Source organism: Sinohyriopsis cumingii, chromosome 9 (assembly GCF_028554795.1).
Source record: "Sinohyriopsis cumingii isolate HCF-2022 chromosome 9, ASM2855479v2, whole genome shotgun sequence".
NCBI classification, from domain to species: Eukaryota; Metazoa; Mollusca; class Bivalvia; order Unionida; family Unionidae; genus Sinohyriopsis; species Sinohyriopsis cumingii.
Window position 1 is genome coordinate 92,844,344 of NC_142969.1, and position 23,358 is coordinate 92,867,701.

General features: G+C 35.9%; 1 protein-coding gene across 1 annotated transcript in view; it reads left to right on the top strand.

Moving 5' to 3' along the window:
• The first annotated feature begins 460 nt into the window (after positions 1 to 460).
• LOC149792256 (proline-rich protein 5-like) overlaps positions 461 to 23,358 on the top strand; it is a 112,843-nt gene continuing 89,945 nt past the window's right edge. The window contains exon 1 of the mRNA XM_089970781.1: positions 461 to 1,074. Within this exon, the coding sequence (XP_089826907.1) occupies positions 1,037 to 1,074 (38 nt within the window). The 5' untranslated portion in view covers positions 461 to 1,036. The remainder of the gene's footprint in view (positions 1,075 to 23,358) is intronic.

The following is a 23,358-nucleotide window of genomic DNA, read 5'->3' on the forward strand; positions in this document are numbered from 1 at the left end:
CTGCTTTGGATTTAATTCAAACTGAACTTTTGTATATGTGTGTATCTTACACAGCGGAGAAAAATATCAGCGATCTGGGTAATCAGGGACGATTGTGTTAGAAAAAAAATAAACTGCGCGTGATGTGCAGATAACGGAAACGTACGGTAACAGTAAATAAGCATACGACTTGGTGATCTCTAATATTATTTTACCGTTTTATTCATTGTTTTATTTACCAAATACTAGAGTTGCCATACTTCCTCTCTGTCCCGGACATATTCTCATTTTCTTAAAGTTAAACTATGGTAACCTTTTCCTAATACACAACTAAGTTTTGCATTGGAGAAATTTAATTGCATACGATGTCTACTGATATCTAAGGAAAAGTGAATAATCAGTACTGGTACATAGCTGTGTTTTCATTTTCCCTTCGGCTCCCCTTGTAGATATGGTTTTCTATATAAATAAGTGTATGTACATATCGGGTCCACAGATGACAGTCGGGCACAATTACTTAATAAAGTTGTTGGTCGTAAGCCTTGAACAAGGACGACTACTTACTAAAACGAGGAAATAAAATTTTGTGGTTCAAATATTCTCGACGATAAGCCTCAGGGCTGGTTATTTATATCAGTGTATCTACTTACACTCTCTGTGAACATCGATTTGTTTTCTAGAATAGGTTGATCTCATCATATTCCAGGAACGAATTCGTCTGTAGTAATACTGAAAACTTGTGTTGTTTCATTCACTTTTTGGCATTTCTGCACAATTAACATGTATTTAGCTAAACGGTATAACTTGAATATTATCCCGACTGTTATTGCGGGATGACTGGCGAGTGTGATTTTCTTACAGTTGGCGACAACGGACACAGTAACCACACGCGAAAATTCCATTGGCAAGTGTAAACAGATGATGTGCACTAGATGAATTCACAAACTTGCAATGTACATTTCTCATCTTGATTAGTTTTTGACGTGTATTTCTCGTGCATTTTGCACAGCACACCAAAGCGTATGGATCAGCAATTTCGAACTAGCTGATTTTAGAAATGTCATTCATTCCCAACGGAGTCAAGTATTTAAAGAGGTCAGTCTCTCTTTCTCTCTCTCTCTCTCTCTCTCTCTCTCTCTCTCTCTCTCTCTCTCAGATGTATTTTGACTGTAAGGAGAAAAATGAGGTTAGCTGGTCGGACATTACTGACAGGTGTTTTGCGTGAAATTATAAGGCTGTCAGAGGGATTTCATTAATTAATTTTATAAAGAAAAGAGCTTAGAGGTAGAGGCAACATACGCAATTACCACTTGGACTTATGGAGACCTCTTACCAAGTCACAGGACTTCGATGTTCAGTGACACACATTAAAAAGTTCATATAAGCAATGCTCATGTATAGAACCAAGTATACTTATGCAATTATTGTTTACTTAAGATATTAACACTTGCTAGTGGTTTTGGTGAACAAACATCCCAGCCATTAATGTACCATCTCATTTGAATTAGGTTCCTTTTCAAAATACATCCTTTATACATACTAATTTAGTAGATGTGTGTGTGTGTGTTTGTGTGTGTGTGTGTGAGAGAGAGAGAAGACAGAGAGAATGAGAGGGGTGGGTAAACGGGATTTTGTATCTAAAGCCGTATCAGTGTTTAGCGAGGAAAATGACCCTTACAGGCACATTATCTATTATATATATATATATATATATATATATATATATATATATATATATATATATATATATATATATATATATATATATATATATATATATATATATTAACAAGGAAGCATTTTCCCCAATTTCGAGTTTCTTCATTACGTGGCAGCAATCTGAACAATAACACATTTATAGTAAATAACATAGCATATAAATTGTATACGATTTAGCACATGGGATAATTTCCTCAGAATATAAACTCAGTACTTCCATGTAAACTCACTGTGGGTTGCGGAACTGCTCACATGTATGTCGTTCGAGGCGGCTAATGAGGTAGGATTTGGGATAGCTCCGTGGTCAGTGTGGCGGATTCACGACCGAAACGGTGCGGGTTCATTCATATAATCGGATTATCTTGTGTCGCCTGCTGTAGTGTCCCTCGGCAAGTTACCTCACTTGATTGTCTTTTGCACTAAATAACCTACCTGTTACTCAGGGCCCCACCAAACTTGTACATAAAGTGTATAGTTGCATCTAGCTATATATACGAAGTTCATCAGAAACGCGAAATAACTGAAAAACGTATTTATTTCATGATGAAACTCAAAAATCATGTTTAACCAGACACTATCCTACACATGTCAAATTACAGAAGAAGTTTCAACAATAAATATACTCTCTCATCTCGTGAAACATTGACAAATTTATCCAACGTCAGTATTACTTACGGCATAATGCAGTGAACATTCATAGCAAAAAACAAGTAGTGCAAAAAATTTCTGCCGGGTCATTGTTTTAAAGAAAATCAGGATAACAGCATTCCTTATAGAGCTGGGCTTATAAAAGGGTGCATACGGTCTGCCTGCAGACTAAGCCAATGTGTTGTGATCGGTTATTCTCTGTCTGAAATACATCTTACTTACTCTTATGGTGTATGACTGTATGTCGTATGAAATTGTGTTCTGGCGGAAAATAAACCGCTGTTTGTTGTTGGGGTGAGGGTTGTTGTTTATTTTCTTTGCTCTTTCGATAGTTCTTTCTTCATGACTCAAACTGACGAAAAATATCGAACAGGTAAATATATTGTTTCTCGATGGGATTTTGGGTTGGGTTTTTTGTGTGGATTCGTTTGCATATTAGCTAAAGATCATTACTTTAGTAACATACTTCCGATATAAGTGAATTAAAAATTATGTGTCACAAGTTTTACTAATATTGATGCATACATTGCAAACATAATTCCAAATACATGCAGACCTAAATATATTAACATCTATCATGTTTTGATGAAACGTATACATGATCTCGCCCATTCTTTAAAAATGTGAAATTCCATGTAGACATTCTTGTCCACACACATCGGTGTACATTTTAGTCACGGGTATTTGTCGAGGGTCTTGATTTGCGGTCGGATGAAGGGTCCTTAAAGCAACATGTACAGAATCTTTCCGGATCAAATCCTATGCTTAGCAAGTTGTAAATGCACGTGGAAAAATACAAGTCTGCCTACAGTGGCCGTTTCGAATTTCGTGGTTATTGTAGGCGATAACTTGGAATGAACATTTTCTTGACAAACTGCGCTCAACAACTTGGAATTCCAAATTATTGTGGTCTTTCTAGAGAATATGCTTGGTTAGTTTTACGGCGTGTTTTGAAGTCAAACTTTCAAGAAACATCTTTTGACATTTTCGTCGGTGTGCGGGAATAATTTATACCTCGTAAATTTATAACATCAGAGGCATGACAATATTTGTATTTGTTCCTATTTTGAGGGACGAGTCTAAGGCGTCTGTTTGTCCTTTTTGAAGGCAAAATTTGACCTGTTACGTAATGCTACTTTTAGAAATGTTGGCCTAAAAGGAAATTTTTTAAGAAACAGTGTGTGTTCCCCGTTGACGCGTGTAGCCATATTCCACAGTGATGATGCCCATTCCGAGCTGTTGCATGTTTCATGCACAACTTGTTTAACAATTTCGGCATTAAAAAGAAAATAACAATAATATGCGAGGTATTAGGTATCGAAATGAATTGTTGTTATCGCCCAATGAAGCAATATTTCAAAACACAACTGTCCAAGAAATAACAAATAATGCTCAACAGTTACCGCATTTTGAAGTTAGAAATCAAGCTATTATTTCTGACATTATTATACATAAACAAGAAATTATAAATTTAATAAATAGTCTTGACCTAAACAAATCCTCTTGACCCAGTCAAATAAGTCTTGATCTGTTAAAATATAGTCGTCAAATTAGTCTTAAACTGTTAAAATATAGTAGTCAAATAAGTCTTAAACTGTTAAAATATGGTAGTCAAATTAGTCTTAATCTGTTAACTTATAGTAGTCAAATTAGTCTTGATCTGTTAAAATATAGTAGTCAAATTAGTCTTAAACTGTTAAAATATAGTAGTCAAATAAGTCTTAAACTGTTAAAATATAGTAGTCAAATTAGTCTTAAACTGTTAAAATATAGTAGTCAAATAAGTCTTAAACTGTTAAAATATAGTAGTAAAATCAGTCTTAATATGTTAACATATAGTAGTCAAATTAGTCTTGATCTGTTAAAATATAATTGAAACAATATATGTGCCTTTGCAAATACTAATCAATGAACCAGTTAAAGACATTATGGTCTTGCACAGTGATAGGTAGCTCATGTCATGTCGGCTTGTAAGAAAGGAGACAAAATGATATTGTTTAATTATAGACCAGTTTCTCGAATGAGCTGATTGTTCAAGGTTTTCGAATTATATATATATATATATATATATATATATATATATATATATATATATATATATATATATATATATATATATATATATATATAGTGTGTGTGTGTGTGTGTGTGTGTGTGTGTGTGTTGGATGTATAAATATGAATTTTCATTTCTCCCAGCAGTTAAACAAATCATCAACTACTTGAAATTTATCACAAAATATGTTCATCTCTCAGTTCGAATAAAATCAAGTGCTAAACGTTCCTTGATGTCAGGAAAACTGTTTATACAGTATGGATTAAATGGTTCGTTTTTACGTTTCAACGATGTGGAAATGCCGGTAAACTTCGATCATGGCTAGAAAGCTATTTAACAAACCGCTAAGAGAGAGTTTTCTATCGAACTTGAGTACCATGAAAATGTCATGTAACTGCTGGGCTTCCCCAAGGTTCCGAGCTTGGGTCTTGACTATTACATTTTTATGTCCGCGATATAGCAGACAACTTTCAACTCGCTTGTAATGATACCTTTCTTGCGACTTCTTGTACAGACTATTCACAAGTACAAAGGATTATAAACAATGATCTTGAAAAACAAAATGCATGGACAAACAACAGGTTTGTTATTTTTTAACACTTCGAAAACAGACATTTTATTAATTACAAACACTCAGACAGACTTTTCTTATCCAAAGGCCTCTTTTGACAATATACATCTTAAACACTTTCGAATAACATTATTCCCTGATGCTACACGGACTGGTGATATTAGCATGATTATTCGTTACATTTGGAAAAATGATAGGAACAATTTATGCAATGGCTAAAAAAAAAATTATCTAAGAAAGACTAAATGGAGCTTTTGTAGCCAACAAATATTAGTGAAATGAACACAAGAGCATTTCCACTAACCCTGTCCCATCTGGTAACAGGGAACTGGGGGGGGGGGGGTTGCTGGTGTTTGTTTTTTTATTTTTTGTGTGCTGTTGTTTCTTTTGTTGTTTTTTTTTTTTTTTTTCTTTCTAACCCATGGAACCAGCTATGTGTGGGAGATATTGAATGCCGTATCGAGAAAAACCGAAGGTCGTTGCTTGGCTGAAAATATTTACAGGGTAAAAAAATTACGTTTTTCAAAAAAAACATTGTATTGATGGATTTAAACAGGAAGATCTCATCGGAGCTGATTTTCATAAAATACAATTATATGGGAATTTTTCTCCAAATTTACCCGCGTACCATATCATTTTCATGGTCTAAAAAAAGTTTCCTCTTGAACGGATCGCCCATCAGCTTGGTTTGCCGGTTTCAGCACAAAAGTAATTTAGTAAGATATTAATATCAGAGTCTCTTGACACTTTAATAGTCTGTTCCCATCTGATATTCTATATTTTCTCACCCAAACGTTATGATTCGGTAAATTAATTATACTTCAGACTATATTACTGTGTATCCGGAAATATTAAACACTAAAAATAATGAGCATGCCCAGGGGCATAAGCTATGCAGCATGACGAGCATGGCCCTTGTCTAGTTTAGCATGTCCTAGTCAGATGAGAAGGACATAAATGTCACTTATTGTTCTTAATGCATGTATCTGGCTTACCGTTTTCACGCATAAATTAGTCTAGGACTGTTTTTTCTTTTCAAATGCCGGTTATATCCAAAACGTGTGGAACTAACCCGTTAGATTTTGCACCTAACTTTTTAGAACATGCGTCCAACAAGTTATACAGCTAAGCGTTTGAGCTTATTCTAACGCGTTAAAAGCATACTTAACGTTAGAAGCAATTTTAACGCGTTAATTGCGATATTCAATACGTTATAAAGCGCTAGAGATTATATTTATATCCAGTCAATATGGGTTTTAAATGCATGTTACGATGCAACGAATATATGATCTTCTTTGAAATTTCTATATCATTATAAGCCTGTGTTAACTTTTTAAATGCCATCGCGTTACAACCTATTTTAACGCATTAGTTGGAAAATCCAGAGCGTTATTGATAGAAGTTTAATCCATCTGAAAGTTCCAGAGCTTTTGCGTTATATTATAATGCAGACTGATGATTAATATCTTCCCATATATATTTTGTCTGAAATTAAATTGAGATAAATCACGATTTTACATCTTTGAAATGAAGACTATTTCCAATGCATGTGATTGTTTGTGGAAAATCCTTTTCCTGTAATAATCCTTTCCCTGTAATAATTATTTCGTTTTCAAAATTGTATATATATACCGCTCCGGTGGCCTAGTGGTTAGAGCGTCCCTTTCGGAAGCGGGAGGTCCTGGGTTCGAACCCCGGCCGAGTCATACCAAAGACTAACAAAAATGGTACTAACAGCTGCCTCGCTTGGTGCTCAGCATTAAGAGGTTAGTGTTTGGACTGGTCAGCCTAGTGTCAGGATAATGTGACTGGGTGGGGCATGATGCTACTTGTCTGCGGCATGATGCCCCAGTGCTAGACATCATTATAAACTACCACACTGCAGACATCGTAGCTATATGACTGTAAAATTGTTAAAGCTACGTTAAAATCCTAATCACACACACACACACACACACACACACACACATTTATATATATAAATTGTACTTGTTTAATTAACAAGTACATCACTGGTTACCATTATTCAATCAAAGCCTATGAAAACTACATTAAATTTCAAACGTTATGTATCGTTATCAATCAAAGCAATCATAAATCATAAATTGTAGGAGGGGGCATCTAGTTCAGCTGTAGTTATAAACTTCAATCATAAAGATGGAGCCATAGCTTTACCTGGTGCGTGATGTTACTGGTACGTAACACTACATGCTACACAGGTTATAAAGACGACAGTCCTGTGTTGTTACAGCATTAAGAAATACACTCATATGCACCTTAGTAATGACACCGACTTGTAAGTCAAAAAGCATGTAAAATAATTACTTGTTAATTTCATCCGCGTCCCACAGACTTTTCTTCTGACAGCAAAACTTGGACCGCCGAATTTCGCTAAGAGAAATTACTTAAAACAATGAATTTGATCTTAGAAACACACTCCGCAGTTATCTTAGCCAATCAGGAATAACATTGTCTAACCGTCAGTATTTTAACTCTCCCATCGAAGTCAGAATAATTCTCTCTAGCCTGCATTTATTAATAACTGTTCCTGTAAAATATAACTTCATGACACCTATATCAAATGGCCCCAAAATTTCCCAAAATGTGTCTCTGCCTTGCCTCTACTTTTACATTTCCTCCATTTATCCTAACGATAACATATCTGTCAGACCTTTATCCTATCGCGTCCTGATTAAAATTCAATCATGTCTCCAACCAAGAGAGGTTAACCGTCGCAAACTACCAATTCACTGTGAGCCTCGCACATACGTTTATCTTAATGGTTACGTGTCACGCTGCCCAAGATAGTATTTACTGCGAAATTATGTAATAACAAATTTGCACCATTGCAATATATATATATATATATATATATATATATATATATATATATATATATACACACACACACACACACACACACACGTGTTAATGAGTGCACCTTGTGGTCCCAGTAAACCGAGTTTCCTCTGTTTTATTCGCTTTTTATTATTAAAAATATGTGTAGTTTTCTTTAGTAACCGACGGCAGTGTTGATTGCAAATATTTACCTTCGTACACAGACCAATACACGATATTACGGGAATCCATCATCTTACTGAGATATATTACAATACTGCGTTTGTATCCTGCTCATCGCTTTACGACCTGTTCACCTTTTCTTCAGTAATATTTGTAATTCTGGCCTAATACCAGATTTACAATACTGTCTATTAATACCTACTGTGTTAACAACATCTCGGTTAATACGGGTCATTACACTTTATATTTTGTCTTTGTTCTTTTCCATATTGTCACAGAACTGTGGCGAACAGTGACTACATATGCTATGGCATCTTGGAAGGGGGGGGGGCGAATATCGAGCAAGGCCACTAGTTAAGCGATCAGAGGCAACCTGACGCTAATTAATACAGCAAAAACGTTTGATGTACCCACGTATTCATAATGCATGATTCATATGGAAATTACAATGGGAGTCAGAACGCCTGGTCGTATGTTGAAATGTTGTAATACGCCGTGTCTGCTTCGGATTCATACAAATGATTTGCAACCACGTGCTTTAAAGGCCGTAATAAACAGAGCTATTATTTTAACTTGTCAGAAGTTACTTACGAAGCACGCATCATGCTGAGGATCACGTGTCAGACATCGAGTGAAGTCATGGCTGTATTAAGAAAAGACAACATGAACAAAAATAATCTAATTTTACTTTGGAATAAAGATATTTAAAAACGGAAAATATATGCCCTTAGGGAGAGATTACTTTACTGTGGAAATGTAGACAGGTCTAGATTAGGCATTGTTGGATTGTTGAGTTTGCTTACTACTATCATAACACGAAAGCTCAAAGGAGACACGTTTTGTGTTGCACTTGGAAAGTTTATGGACCAGCCATTTATTTTGATGGGGGATGGGGATGAAATTTGGGGGCGAAATTAATATGTTCTGTTCGATACACTTTCTCAATCAGAAATAGCTTGAAGTAAAAACAAGTTACTCTTGCTCAGAATTGTGGAACGTTTTTAACCATTATACATTATATTTCTTGAAAACAAAACAAACGAACAAACATAATGAAACAAGCAATATATATATATATATATATATATATATATATATATATATATATATATATATATATATATATATATATATATATATATATATATATATATATATATATATATAAACAATATTGAGATAAAATAAAATAGAAATATGATGGTGGAATGAAAATCATACACCCCTTCGGTAGATTAAATGTAGATTAAATGACTGATCACTTGGTTCTAAGTGGAAGTCATATTTAGTTTACTGTGTTTAGCACAAGGAAAGCATCGCGTACAATGCAATTCAAAATCAATACAAACTTACCGGGCGGCTCTTTTCTGGTGCCGTATGTCCCATCTTTGATGGCAGAGGAGATATGTTGTGCATGGTAGTTTTGGGTAACGAAATCGATTTTTTCCCCCGAAAGTAATGACCTTTTAAAGCACAAAAGGGCACTGGCGACAACATATGTAGACTCAGCCCAACTTTATTCAAACTCGCGTCAATGTTATTCTGAGATACGTGGCATATACCAACTACAATGAACTATAAAATGCGTATGTAAAAGGTACATCAGTTGCACTAATCTACAGAATCATGTAATTAAGAAATACTTGAAAAATTTTGTATTTATTTACTATATAGAAGGCTAAAATGTATGAGCTGTTAATGTTATAAATCCGGTAATATTTCTTAACCAGATTTTAGTACTTTGAAAAGGTCACGATACTTTAGAATATCAGTGCGCGTGTATTACAATTTTGTACTTTTATATATTTATAAAAACGAGGCATTTCTCCTTGATATGATCAAATATTGATCTGCCAATATAAATCTAATTTCAATCGTAAATTTTATCATATTTATCAGAAATTTGATTAATACTTGTTCACATGAAACAACAGTTATCCAGAATATGTTCTGTTCGATACACTTTCTCAGTTTGCTACATAATCGAATAATGATAACTTTTCAAGATAACCTTACCTACCTTGATCATTCTCAATTATATCTGATGGTCAAATGGTCAAACTAAACATTTCGGGCGGTGAAATTGCTCAGTATTTCAGTCAAACTAAACATTTCTGATGGTGAAATCGCTCCCTATTTCGCCTGACTTTACTTCCTTATGCAGATAGTACACCTCTCACAGAGGTCCCCGCAGATCTCCGACCTTTGATGATTAATTGTAGTAATTATTGCGATGATTGGAAATTAAAAGTTAATGTCAATAAAAGAGAAGTACTAATTTTCCGTAAGCTTCTGACTTTACGAATATGATACTTGAAGAGGTTAATAATTACTTTGATCTTTGGATTGGCCGGTGTAAAAAAAAAAAAAAAAATAAATAAATATGATCGAAGGAGAAATATATTACTTGCCAATGATTTATTTAATTGAAGAAATACTGAGATTTTAAAGTTGTGTAAATTTATAGAATTATGTCGAAATTCACTTGATAGTGTGGCAACTGTATTTTTGAGACAGCTAAATACCACCTCTGCAACTACTATTTCATGAAATGAAACAAAATTTTAAACACAGTATTTGCAATCACCATATATTTAATACAACATGTTTGATATACATATATTTTATTTATATAACATTTAAATTCTAAACAAGAATGTCCTCGTAATTAACCAAAACCCTGACAAATGGAATTATATTATTTAGTGGATTAATACTGTAACAACCATTTAACTCAGTTGTCTAATTCAACTTATCTAGCACACTACGACGATAACCACATCATTAGTCCCATGTACAAATGTGATATCAATGTTACACTATGTAACTTCTCTAGCACACTTCGCATGTAATTTATCTAGCACACTACGACTGTAACCACATCATTAGTCCCTGTACAATCGTGATATCAATGTTACACGCATGTAACTTATCTAGCACACTTCGACTGTAACCACATCATTAGTCCCATGTGCAAATGTGATATCAATGTTACACTATGTAACTTATCTAGCACACTACGCATGTAATTTATCTAGCACACGACGACAGTAACCACATCATTAGTCCCCTGTACAAATGTGATATCAGTGTTACACGTATGTAACTTGTCTAGCACACTACGCACGTAATTTATCTAGCACACTACGGCGGTAACCTCGTCATTAGTCCCATGTACAAATATGATATCAATGTTACACGCATGTAATTTATCTAGCGCACTAGGACGGTAACCTCGTCACTAGCCCATGTACACATGTGATATCAATGTTACACGTATGTTTAACTACTTTTGATTTACATTGTGTTCTGCACCTGTTACATTCGTGACCTGAGCGGAATAAACTTTGTAGTGTATATTTGGAAATATTGATTGCCTGACCATCTCCATGTATTTAAAAAATTGCTTGCTGAAAGAGGTATAAAAAACAATTGTGCGACCAACAGGAGAACTGACTCGAATGCATGAGCACAATTTAGGTATTAGACAATGGTTATTCGCCACGTATCACTGCAATAATCAACTCCAATGTTTACTTTGGACGGACAACTGGAATACCATTATCTGTATCTGTGTATCATAAAAATGTTAAGATTCTGGGGGAGAGGTAATCCAAGGAGATGAAAACAAGCTATCAATAATAATATACAACGTCAGCTGCATAAAAATGGTATAAATGCCATGTAAAAACTAAAAAGCTATTGGTCGTTTGTTTTACTCAGTCACTCATTTAAGAACTTAATTCCAACCGAACCAGACTAATTTATGTAATGAGGGTATCAGTTTTCCCATTTGGCTTGTGGTCTAAGAAAAAGATAAGAGTAACGTGTTTTGCTGTTTTGTTGTTCAAGGTGAAAGTCACATGATTTCCACACTGTGGATTTAATTACATCATATATATATATATATATATATATATATATATATATATATATATATATATATATATATATATATAGTCGCAAATATAACACTCGATGCTATGATTACACAGAAGTTTTGTGTTCTTCTTTCTGTTTATGTTTAGAGTGAAAGGAATTAACAGCTCTAGATGGCTAAAGAAGAAAATGTATTATCATAGTTTCCTCTCATTAGTTTATTAATTTATTGTGATTTTAAAAGACAAAACAGTAACGACCAGATTTGCCATTTGTGGCTGTCTTAAACGACCCAACTTACATGTTATGGCTGTCTTCAACAACTAACTTAAATGTTAAGGCTGTCTTCAGCGACCTAACTTAAATGTTATGGCTGTCTTCAACGACCTAACTTAATTGTTATGACTGCCTTCAGCGACCTAACTTAAATGTTAAGGCTGTCTTCAGCGACCTAACTTAAAATGTTATGGCTGTCTTCAACGACTTAACTTAAATGTTATGACTGTCTTCAACGACCTAACTTAACTGTTAAGGCTGTCTTAAACGACCTAACTTAAATGTTAAGGCTGTCTTCAACGACCTAACTTAACTGTTAATGTGTCTTCAACGACCTAACTTAAATGTTACGGTTGTCTTCAACGATCTAACTTAACTGTCAAGGCTGTCTTAAACGACCTAACTTAAATGGTATGGCTGTTTAAACGACCTAACTTAAATGTTAAGGATGTCTTCAACGACCTAACTTAACTGTTAAGGGTGTCTTCAACGACTTAACTTAAATGGTATGGCTGTCTTAAACGACCTAACTTAAATGGTATGGCTGTCTTAAACGACCTAACTTATTTGTTATGAATGTCTTCAGCGACCTAACTTAAATCTTATGGCTGTCTTCAACGACCTAACTTAAATGTTGCGACTGTCTTCAACGACCTAACTTAACTGTTAAGGCTTCTTAATCGACCTAACTTAAATGGTATGGCTGTCTTAAACGACCTAACTTAAATGTTAAGGCTGTCGTCAACGACCTAACTTAACTGTTAAGGGTGTCTTCAACGACCTAACTTAACTGTTATGGCTGTCTTAAACGACCTAACTTAAATGGTATGGCTGTCTTCAACGACCTAACTTAAATGTTAAGGCTGTCTTAAACGACCTAACTTAAATGTTATGTCTATCGCAAACTTCAGTGAAACTTCACCATAAAAAGATAGCGTAGTTAATCTTTTCCACAGAGGACGATACAAAATCTTAAAGGCAACACTTATAGGTTTCTTTGAGATAATTTCTTCTGTATATCGATTTGTCCACATCACAGGTTGGCTATAGCATTATTTATGACCCCCTCCCCCACAAGTATATCATAAATTTTCGGACTAGAGGCAACATTTTCCACTGTGATGCGCCCATCATGAAATTCCAGCCGAGACGGTCTTGAACTTTTAAAAGAGTGCAATTTGTATGGGTAATTTGATTTAGTATTTGTAAGATTTTACCCATGTTTGTACTTGCTTTGGTGTGCCTTGTGCGTATATGTGATTTGCTATTCGGTACTATATAGCCAGGATTGTGCTGATGTGCCATTGAGCCCCATACATATTCAATTTTACAAATGCGTTGAATCTGTCAGAGTTTTGCCTTCATGGTGTTATTTTTCACTGTTGAATACGTATTAGCTTTCCAAAAACTAACTGGTTGCCTTTTCGAAATCGTTGGTTTATCGGTTGCCTTTTCGAAACGCATAGATTTATCGGTCGCCCTTTCTTTAGCCATGGATGTATTATGGTGCTAAATTTAATTATTTAAGGTGGTATTGTATTAATCTAGGTCTTAGATGAGAATATACACTGGTATTTAATTCTCTAAATTCTCTTGATAAATTTAATAATGTATGTCTGTGATAAACTGATACATCTTCATTTACTGTTAAATTTATCGGCTGTAATTCCTGCTCAATTTTGTTTTATCTGTAGCCAGTCAGTCCCATGTGGGGTTTTTATTGTAAACACTCTCTCGTCCATCGCCAACTTTAACCCATGCTAAACCTCCATTAAAGATTGGCATGTACCCCCTCCTGCACAAATACTACTACTACTACTACTACTACTACTAATAATAATAATAATAATAGTAATAATAATAATCTCTCGCGCAGTGACGGTCTTCGGCAAGAAGCCCAGAGAATAATACTAAAACTTGAAAAAATTTCTTAACCCTCAAAAGAGTTCATATTATAAGGTGGTCATACTATCAGGTTCAGCCGCACAAGATGGTAGAGACTGGAAACCTAAAGAACTTAGTGACACGATCCATTAGTCTAGCCCGCTCTTAAGATTATAAATATAAGGTGGTCACAAGCCCAGACCTCAGCCCCAACGACACACCGTAGCAAGATTGAAGAAAAAAGAAACCTAAGAATTTAGAGGTACGACCCATTAAACCGGATCAATATAAAACTATATATGTAAGATGGTCCTAAGCCAAGACCACCAGAACCCCACTGCACAAGGAGGCAACTAAAGAGTCCCTCCTTAAAAATAACTAACGGTAAGCGTATGACCAAGAAACAAATGTCTCGAAATAAAATGTATTCGCTATAAGTTGATCCCAACCCCAGACCATCAAGCCCGGCCACACAAGGAAGGTGGCAACACTTGGAAAAATATTAAGAACAGAAATCCATAAGATGGTAACAAGCCCGGACCACCAACTTTAACCACTCCCTTACAGTTACAAATTTAAATTTAGATCTAGATGCGTCAGCTTATTTTAAATTCGGCCGAAAATTCAAAAATCGCAATCCCAGCCTTGTACAGTTGGAGCCCTCCAGGGTCATAGAGGCGCCCTCTGCAGTTGTCCGTTACCTCCTTTTCTCCGTCCGGTGATGTCTAATAAACGGCATGTTGCGCACACAGTAAAAAATCGAATGGTTGCGTACAAACGGTGGTCGACATGGCCGAATGTCCCAGGACGAACTAAATAAATGAAAAGTAGTGCAGGAAGTCAGTTTGCAGACACAGAAGTATTAGAGTCTAATTAAATGTGTAAAAGGAATTTCCCCAAGCACAGTCACAGCAGATTTGGCTCTACAAGAAACGTATGTGTTGCTCTTTCGAAAACTATCGATATATGGGTTAATACCATGGATTGTTATTGAGGAACGATCAAGGAATCTGTATACAATTTTGTCCGGTTGTCAGGTTTTAGCCTTCTTAATATGCCAATAGGTTTAATGAAAATTCTTTTAGTCAGAGAACTATAACACAGAGTGGCCAGCCCCTAATTTCAATTCGATTGATTGACATTTTAGTGAACGGATTGGCTAAATTATCTGCAGGTCATAACGACAGGATTGTGTCGTTATCTCATCATATATTTGATTGTTTCAATTTTAATTAATCGGTCAACGTTCTTTGTAAAATTTAATATTTGTGATCATTACGATATAGATCTAATGGATATTTTGGTTTTTTTCTCGAGAAGAAACGAGTAAAACTAACTTTTTTGTTTAAAACAAAAAATATTATTTATTTCAAACATTGTCACAGTATGTACGCATAAATATTACATCGAGCGATAACAGAGGATTGAAGGAAAGGCTTTATCTTCTTCAGGACTCTCTCCTCATTAACGGTTAGTTTGACTCAGATGATCTGTTGTTGTTGTTGTTGTTGTTCTGGGGTTTAACGCCATTTTCAGCACAAGATAGGCCATATATGGCGGCCAGTATAACTGGTGGAGGAAGAACCCTGGAAAACCCAGGAAAGAACCACCGACCCACGAGAAGCTACTGGCAGGCTCTCCCGCGTACCCACGCTAGCCAAGCCTTGGACTCGAACATACGCAGACAGAGGTGAGATGGCAGTGATCCGGAACGGTGAGCGCTTTAGACCACTCGGCCACTCGGGGCCCCTCAGATGATCTGACTCACATGAGAATAGTAAAACAACACACAGATAGATGCAAGCTTTTATACTAGCTAATGAAGTAGTGAAAGAAAAGTGTGCATTTAGTATTCACATAGCATTGAATAGTAATTACCATTACCAAGTACCGATAGAAGGAAGATGTTGCTAAATACAAATGGACAAGTTGCGAAAAAGTTTTGGTGCTAAAGGGGGTGGGGGTGGGTAAAGTTAGCTCAGATGATTTTTGTGGGATACATAAACCGTAGCACCAGGGATCATACCACGGATCATACCAGCCAAGTGTGAAGGTAAAACGATACTGTTCATTATCTTTTTTTGGACCACGCTGAGTATCTCCTCATTTGCCTCAAGCGATTACTACGCTTTTGTCCATTATCAAGAAAGATAAGTATATATTTGTGGAAAATATGTCAATTTTACGGTTAATGATAACAGTATATTCTGAACAATCGGAAGAAAGGGCCCCGAGTGGCCGAGTGGTCTAAAGCGCTCTCCGTTACGGATCACTGCCATCTCACCTCTGTCTACGTGGGTTCGAGTCTCGGATTCGGCCAATGTGGGTATGTGAGAAAGCTGGCCAGTAGCTTCTCGAGGGTCTGTGGTTCTTTCCGGGGATTTCCTCCACCACTAATACTGGCCGCCATGTATAGCCTATCGTGTGCTGAAAAATGGCGTTAAACCCTACAACAACAACAACAACAATCGGAAGAAAAAAAACGGATTGGGGTCTGATCTATCCTATCCATCGTTTGATGAGGTACATCCTAGTCGATGTCTTGAGTGCAAAATTTGTGCTAATTACGCAGGTTGATATTAATAATCTGAGACTTTTTCTACATTCCTATTTAGGAATATCTTAATATCATATAATGAAGGATTGTTCCTGACCTCCATAGGGAGAATTTTCCATCACGTACATTTTATGGCCCAATAGATCATTATATCTCCTCTGGCTTGCATTTTTTCTATTTCATATTCTTAATACTAACTGCAGTTATTTCAAACAATATCCTGGCACTCCATATTTTATTTTTATGGTTGGTATAACTCTGTAGCCACCATGTAGCTTTATTTTCAGTTACACATCGTCTTTGGGATACTAACCAGTTAGTAATTAAAATACAACGGCATTAAAAAGTAGATAATTTTGTCTGTGAAACATGGCGAAATTACTATCTAAACAGAGTTTTTTTTAAAAAATAAACTGCCAGAGATCGGCTGAATGTGATCACCTGACCACAGACCTGCAAATATAATATTCTGGGTTCATTGCACATTACTATCGTTGGGCTTATTTTCGACAATGATACAGTTACGGACAACATGTGCAGTGGCTGATTCGATTCAGTTTACGCACACTTCATAGTTCCGTACTACTGTTAATCAACCGTAAACATCTTGTTTCATTAATTAAAGAACATGAGAGGGCTATTGAATCAAGCCTGATGCAAGTAATGCTACAGGAAATAAAAGGGCTATTAAATCAAGCCTGATGCAAGTAGACCTGGGTACTACCAACAATTTTGTTATACGGTATCCAGCGGTATTTCAGAACATACTGTGATTATATTAGGGACCAACAATTTCTTCTTTTGGGACAGGGACCTGGTACTTTTTTAAATTTTCTGTCTGTCAATAGCTGGATAAAATCATCTCGCTCTGATTTGTTTCAAAATCACAAACACCGTGTTATATCCATCATTATTTGACAGGAAAAAATAATTATCTTGAAATAAATGAAAATATTATATCTCATCTCAAGAGAATATTTCAGCCCCCCCCCCCTTTTTTCTTTCTCCAAAAATTAATGGTCAGTACTTTATAGAAGATGAATGTGTTATGTACATGTTAATTGCTGTATCAGTTGTAATCTAAAAACTGAAGTGAAATTGTTAAGCTTACAATATGGCTGACATTCTGTGAAAGACGTTGTGCTGCTATTGGAGAGCTTGTTGATTAAAACAGAAAGTGTTGCCTTTGAGACCAGCAATTTACTAGCTATGCTAATGATATAATACGCATGAAAACTTTGAGTGGGATGCCAACGTCCGGTCAATATATTTATCAGAGAGGGTTAATAAACATAAAACACACTTGCTCAACAAACAAGAAAATAATTAGTAGAGATATAATACGCAGGGAAACTTTGAGTGGGATGCCAACGTCTGGTCATTATATTTATCAGAAAGGGTTGGTAAACATAAAACACATTTGCTATATAAAAAAAACAAGAAAATAATTAGTAGACTTGAGAATGACTTAAAATTCAAACAGAAAACAACTGATGTCCTGCAAATCTAAGGATTATTCTTACAAAGGAAAACAAGTATTTAAGACATTAACATACGCAAGCAACCGCTCCGGTGGCCTAGTGGTTAGAGCGTCCGCCTCGTATGCGGGAGGTTGTGTGTTCGATCCCCGGCCGAGTCATACCAAAGAGTTACAAAATAGTACTAACAGCTGTCTCGCTAGGCGCTCAGCATTAAGAGGTTAGTGTTAGGACTGGTCGGCCTGGTTTCAAGATAATCTGACTGGGTGGGACATCATGCTACATGTCTTAACGATATGACTGAAACGTAAATAGGAGGACTATAAATAAGGCCCGATGAAAGTAATATTACAGCAAGGGGGTGCTATTAAATAAGTTCCCATGCTAATAATATTACATAATGTTGGGTAATAAATGTTTGCCTTGTGGAAAATCTTCACAAAAATCAGATTGTTTTATAGTAATATTGAACATTTGATCAACAAGAATATGTCTTATACTAATGAGCCTTTATCGATGAAATGAAGGCGTGTTGTTTATACATCGTAAATTTACTTATTACCTATTATGTACTCTGCTGACGATTCTGTTTTGAACGTCCGTGCTTTTGTCGATCATCCCAAGGGTAATTAAGCATGGACCAGTGCAGTGCCAGTCGAAAAGGCACAAATGGTAAATTAATTTAAATCCTTTCTCTCGAAATCTTTCTGAAACATTGATGGAGTCGGAAAGCAGTCAGTTATATGACTGCGCTTGGTAATGAAAGTAACACAGGATTTGGATTTTTGGAGATTTCAACTTTAACATCACATAAAGTTGTGGGACCGTTTCTAGGTGTTTGTGCTTCCTTTGAACCCGTGAATTTAACGTTCGGTGTCAGCGCTGGGATTCCAATACTTCTGAAGTGACTTTGTTTTGGAACTGTTCAATACGATGGAATTGTATTCGATAATTCTGGAAGCTGTGGATTCAGTATGTATTATTAGCATTGACTGGTTGTATTGTAGTATACAATGTAGAGTTGCTGACTTTCAAGTACAAGGCGCGTATCACTGTAACAAATGTACACGTATAAGCCGAGAAATTCGTAGAAAAAGTCAAACTCAGTGGCTGCGAATACATGATAGAACTTACAATATAAGCATATAGTTTGTCAGTATGTCTGTTACTGGTTACACAGAAGTTGCGGGAGCAACGTTTGCTTCAGGACGCTATCGAAGAAAAGTGACTTTATAGAAGCTAAAGTAAGTTAAGGACACCGAGACTCAAGGATATGAAGAGGACCTTGATCTCGAGCACATAACGCCATCCAAGGAAACAAAACTATATTATATCTCAAAGAAAAAGGAAAGTGAATTATAGTTAAGTCAAAAAGCTTGAATTAGAAAAGAACTTCAAAAACTGGAGTTAGAAAGATATAAATTAAGTATCGAACATGGATTGATAATAATGTGCTTGTAATTGAACAAGAGAGAGAGAGAGAGAGAAATAGACAGACAGAGTTAAACATAAAAACGCAATAGAGAAAATGTCTTCACCTTCATTGCCACGTAACAGGAATGAGAAGATAAATTGATCTTCGTAGCAGAGTTTGAAGCAGTTGCAAAGCAGGCTAAGTGGTCTGGTGACTTAAAAGTAGTGCAGCTAAGGACTCTTGTGACATGTCAGGCTAGACATGCTGCATAGCAACCTTGTGACAGGTCAGGCTAGACATGCTGCATCGCAAGCTTGTGACAGGTCAGGCTAGACATGCTGCATCGCAAGCTTGTGACAGGTCAGGCTAGACATGCTGCATCGCAACCTTGTGACAGGTCAGGCTAGACACGCTGCATCGCAACCTTGTGATAGGTCAGGCTAGACACGCTGCATCGCAAGCTTGTGACAGGTCAGGCTAGACACGCTGCATCGCAAGCTTGTGACAGGTCAGGCTAGACATGCTGAATCGCAAGCTTGTGGTGACTACTTGGAACTCGGGAGAGGATTGATTAATAAATAGTTAAACGACCACGTGATGATTTCGCTACGTTGGCAAGTGTGAAGAAGCAACATGCTGAGTGGTACTAAGGTCTGATGGCCAGAATCGAAAAACACAAAGCTTTCTTTGACGAATGTGACCAGTTATCTGTCCCATTGAGTAAGTATTCATGAAGGCCTTGCCACAAAGATCGGACACCGTGGATTAGGATGACCAATGAATTTAGTTTAGTTGTTAAGGCTGCAGAAGATTACATTCCTACTAATAAACAAATATAAAGGTGATTACTAAAAAAAGGAATGCTCAGACTGCACAACAGCAAGTGAAACAAACCTAGAAGAATGACCAACGCAACGACAAGAACATGTAGTGTTACCAATGCCTGCAGATCGGACATATTGCACGGGATTGTCCAGTGGATAATGGGCAACATTAAGACAGACAACAATAAAAATAAAGGAATGCCAGAGTTTCCGCTACCCACAACATCAAAAATGTGATGTGCTCTTTTTGGGAATGGCTGGAAACTGCAGAAAGTTCATTAATGACATTGCAGAAGTAGCAATACCATTTACTTCCATGAGGCAGACGGGACGCCCAAATCAACTTACACTGACTGAAAAATATGTCCGATCCTTAACAATCCTGAAGGATGTTCTTAGTGAGACACAAATCCTATTTCGCTAAATTTAAAATTAGCGTCATTAAGATTGCAAAATTCATTAGTTTACAGACGATCAAAGCCAGCAAAATATTTTCACCATTGTATCAAAAACAGTTTTCTCTTGAGAAGGTAGGTGTTGTTGGCATAATTTAACGTTCAGTGCATAACAGTTTGTAATCACAGCATCCTGGATACTAAAGACTGTCAAGAGGCACCGTTCTGTTTTAGATTAACCCATGGTTAGTTGAGCCTGTACAAATTCTGTGTCCTTTGTTAAGGAATACCTCCTAGATTTAAACAACAACTTTATCTCGAACCCTTGCTAAAACAACTTTGGAGTCAGAATGCAGTCAATTATATGACTGGGCTCGGTATTTTAATAACACTGGAAATTTTGTGTGAGATTACACCATTAGCTCTACGTAAAGTTGTAAGAATGGTGAAAAATGCAGAGTGGAGTGTTGGAATGGTTCCTGGAGTTTGGGTTTTACAAATTGTATCTTTGTTTGTCATTTATATTTGTTCGTGTCCAAGCCTGTTGTTATACCACTGTCATTGTAGCCAAAAATGACCCAATGAAAGACCAACACGAAAGAAAACAATATCAATCACAAAAAAAAATTATTTCAAGATTTTTTCCCAGCATTTGCTACAGCTTTATTATTATGCTCATATCTCGTCGACCGTCCTAACTTCGTGCCCGTCCTTGATTCGTGTGCCATTTTTCTCGCGCCTTCACCCGCATGTTTTGAGATCCTGATACCATTAAATGGGTCAATACCTTTCGTCCATAGCGACAGTGAGAACCGATTAAGAAATACTCAACGAAATGAAATTTAAATGTCTACTACAATTCAAATAAATGAAAGCACCATTGTTTAACTAATGCTATTTTTGACTCAAGTGTGTGGCCCCAGAGCGAGTGTTAGCTGTTAAAGTCAGGGCCGCCGTGCACATGTTCGTTCACTGGCCATATTTATTAGCGGGAAACCCAAGATAAATATTTTTGTCACGGTAAAGACAACACAAAAACTTTGTTACCGTAATATGCACATTAAATTGACAAATGTACAGAAATTTTTCACTGACATATTAAATATAAAGGAAAATTCTTTGTTATTTAATAAATTGAAAGAAACAAAATCTCATAAAATTTCACCACGTGTGTAAATATTGTAAATTTATCGATAGTCTGAAAGAAGAAAAAAAAAGCATCTTATTTTTTTTTCTTCTTTCATATTTTTGCCATCTTTATTTATATTGCAGTTCATATGCATGTAAAGAAATGAAATATATTACTGATGCAAATATTTAATAATACAGGACATCATAAATGATCGAATTATACATATTGGCCTACTTGTCACAGTCCAGTCTTACGTCACGTGGCATTTATTTCATGGGCGCGAACCATCTCCGTACTTCCGGAATTAGACAAATATTTACATGTTTGTAAAAACGGTAGCTGTCAAAGAATTTTTGGAGTTTATAAATAATTTTCAACTTTGAATAAATTAAGCAGATATAATTGAATACTTTCTGTGGCGAGTTTAATAGTTTCACGCAATATTAAAATATGAGCATTACAAATCACGTCAAGGGCATGAACCATGGCAGGTTGAGGACATGTGTACTGTAATACATGACGGAATACTCGTGCATGTACTGTAGTATATGACGGAATACTCGTGCATGTACTGTAGTATATGACGGAATACTCGTGCATGTGCTGTAGTATATGACGGAATACTCGTAGATGTACGAAGTTTAATTGCTTTAAAATGTTAATTTGTAATCTGGTATTCATCTGAACCCAGCTAGAAACAAAACCATGTGCAGGTCTTAGAAAATGGCAAATGTGTAACAGCCTGTAATATGTCCAGTCAAAAGTAATGAATATCTATGATCACAACAACAGTGTTTGTTTGACAGCCTAATCGCCGTCTAACTTCATTAAGTTAAAGAATGGAAAATAAAACAGAAAAGTAATTATAATATTCAAAAGACAGATTGTAAGTATTGCAATAATACACAATAAGAAATATTTACCTGGTGTAATTTCACGATCCTTTTTGTCTTCCAGCATCAGTGTGGAAACAAAATAACGTGGAGAAAAACGTTTTGATTAAGAGTGCTGTGTAATTTATTTGGGAAGGCGCTAATGACAGAACCTGCATCAGCTGGCTCAGTTTGAGTCGACCAAACTCACCTTCTCATAGGACTCGTATTCCCACGAAATTTGACATTATTTTAACATCTTAAAGCATAGACACTACTGTACTTAGACTTCACTGCCTTTCATTACAGGTCCCGATTTTCAATCTTTTAACTGTAATCAGTTATTATATTGGAGGAATTGTGTACTTGTAAATTTTCAATAACTCAACAGTAGCAAGCTTCACTTTATAACCAAACATTTAGTTTGGTGACCATTTTTTGTGAAATTTATTGCTCTCTTAGTAGGTATAAAGGGCTTAAAATAGTCAAGTAGCTACAGTTTAATTTGGAATTAATTAGCTCATAAAGATCAATTTTACAAGAAATTTCCCATTTAAGATAACGGAAATTCTAATACATATTCAGTATTGCTAGATGGTATTTGTGGTACACCTAAAAAATTTGGTTATAGAATTTGGGCTTGGTGCATTGTTG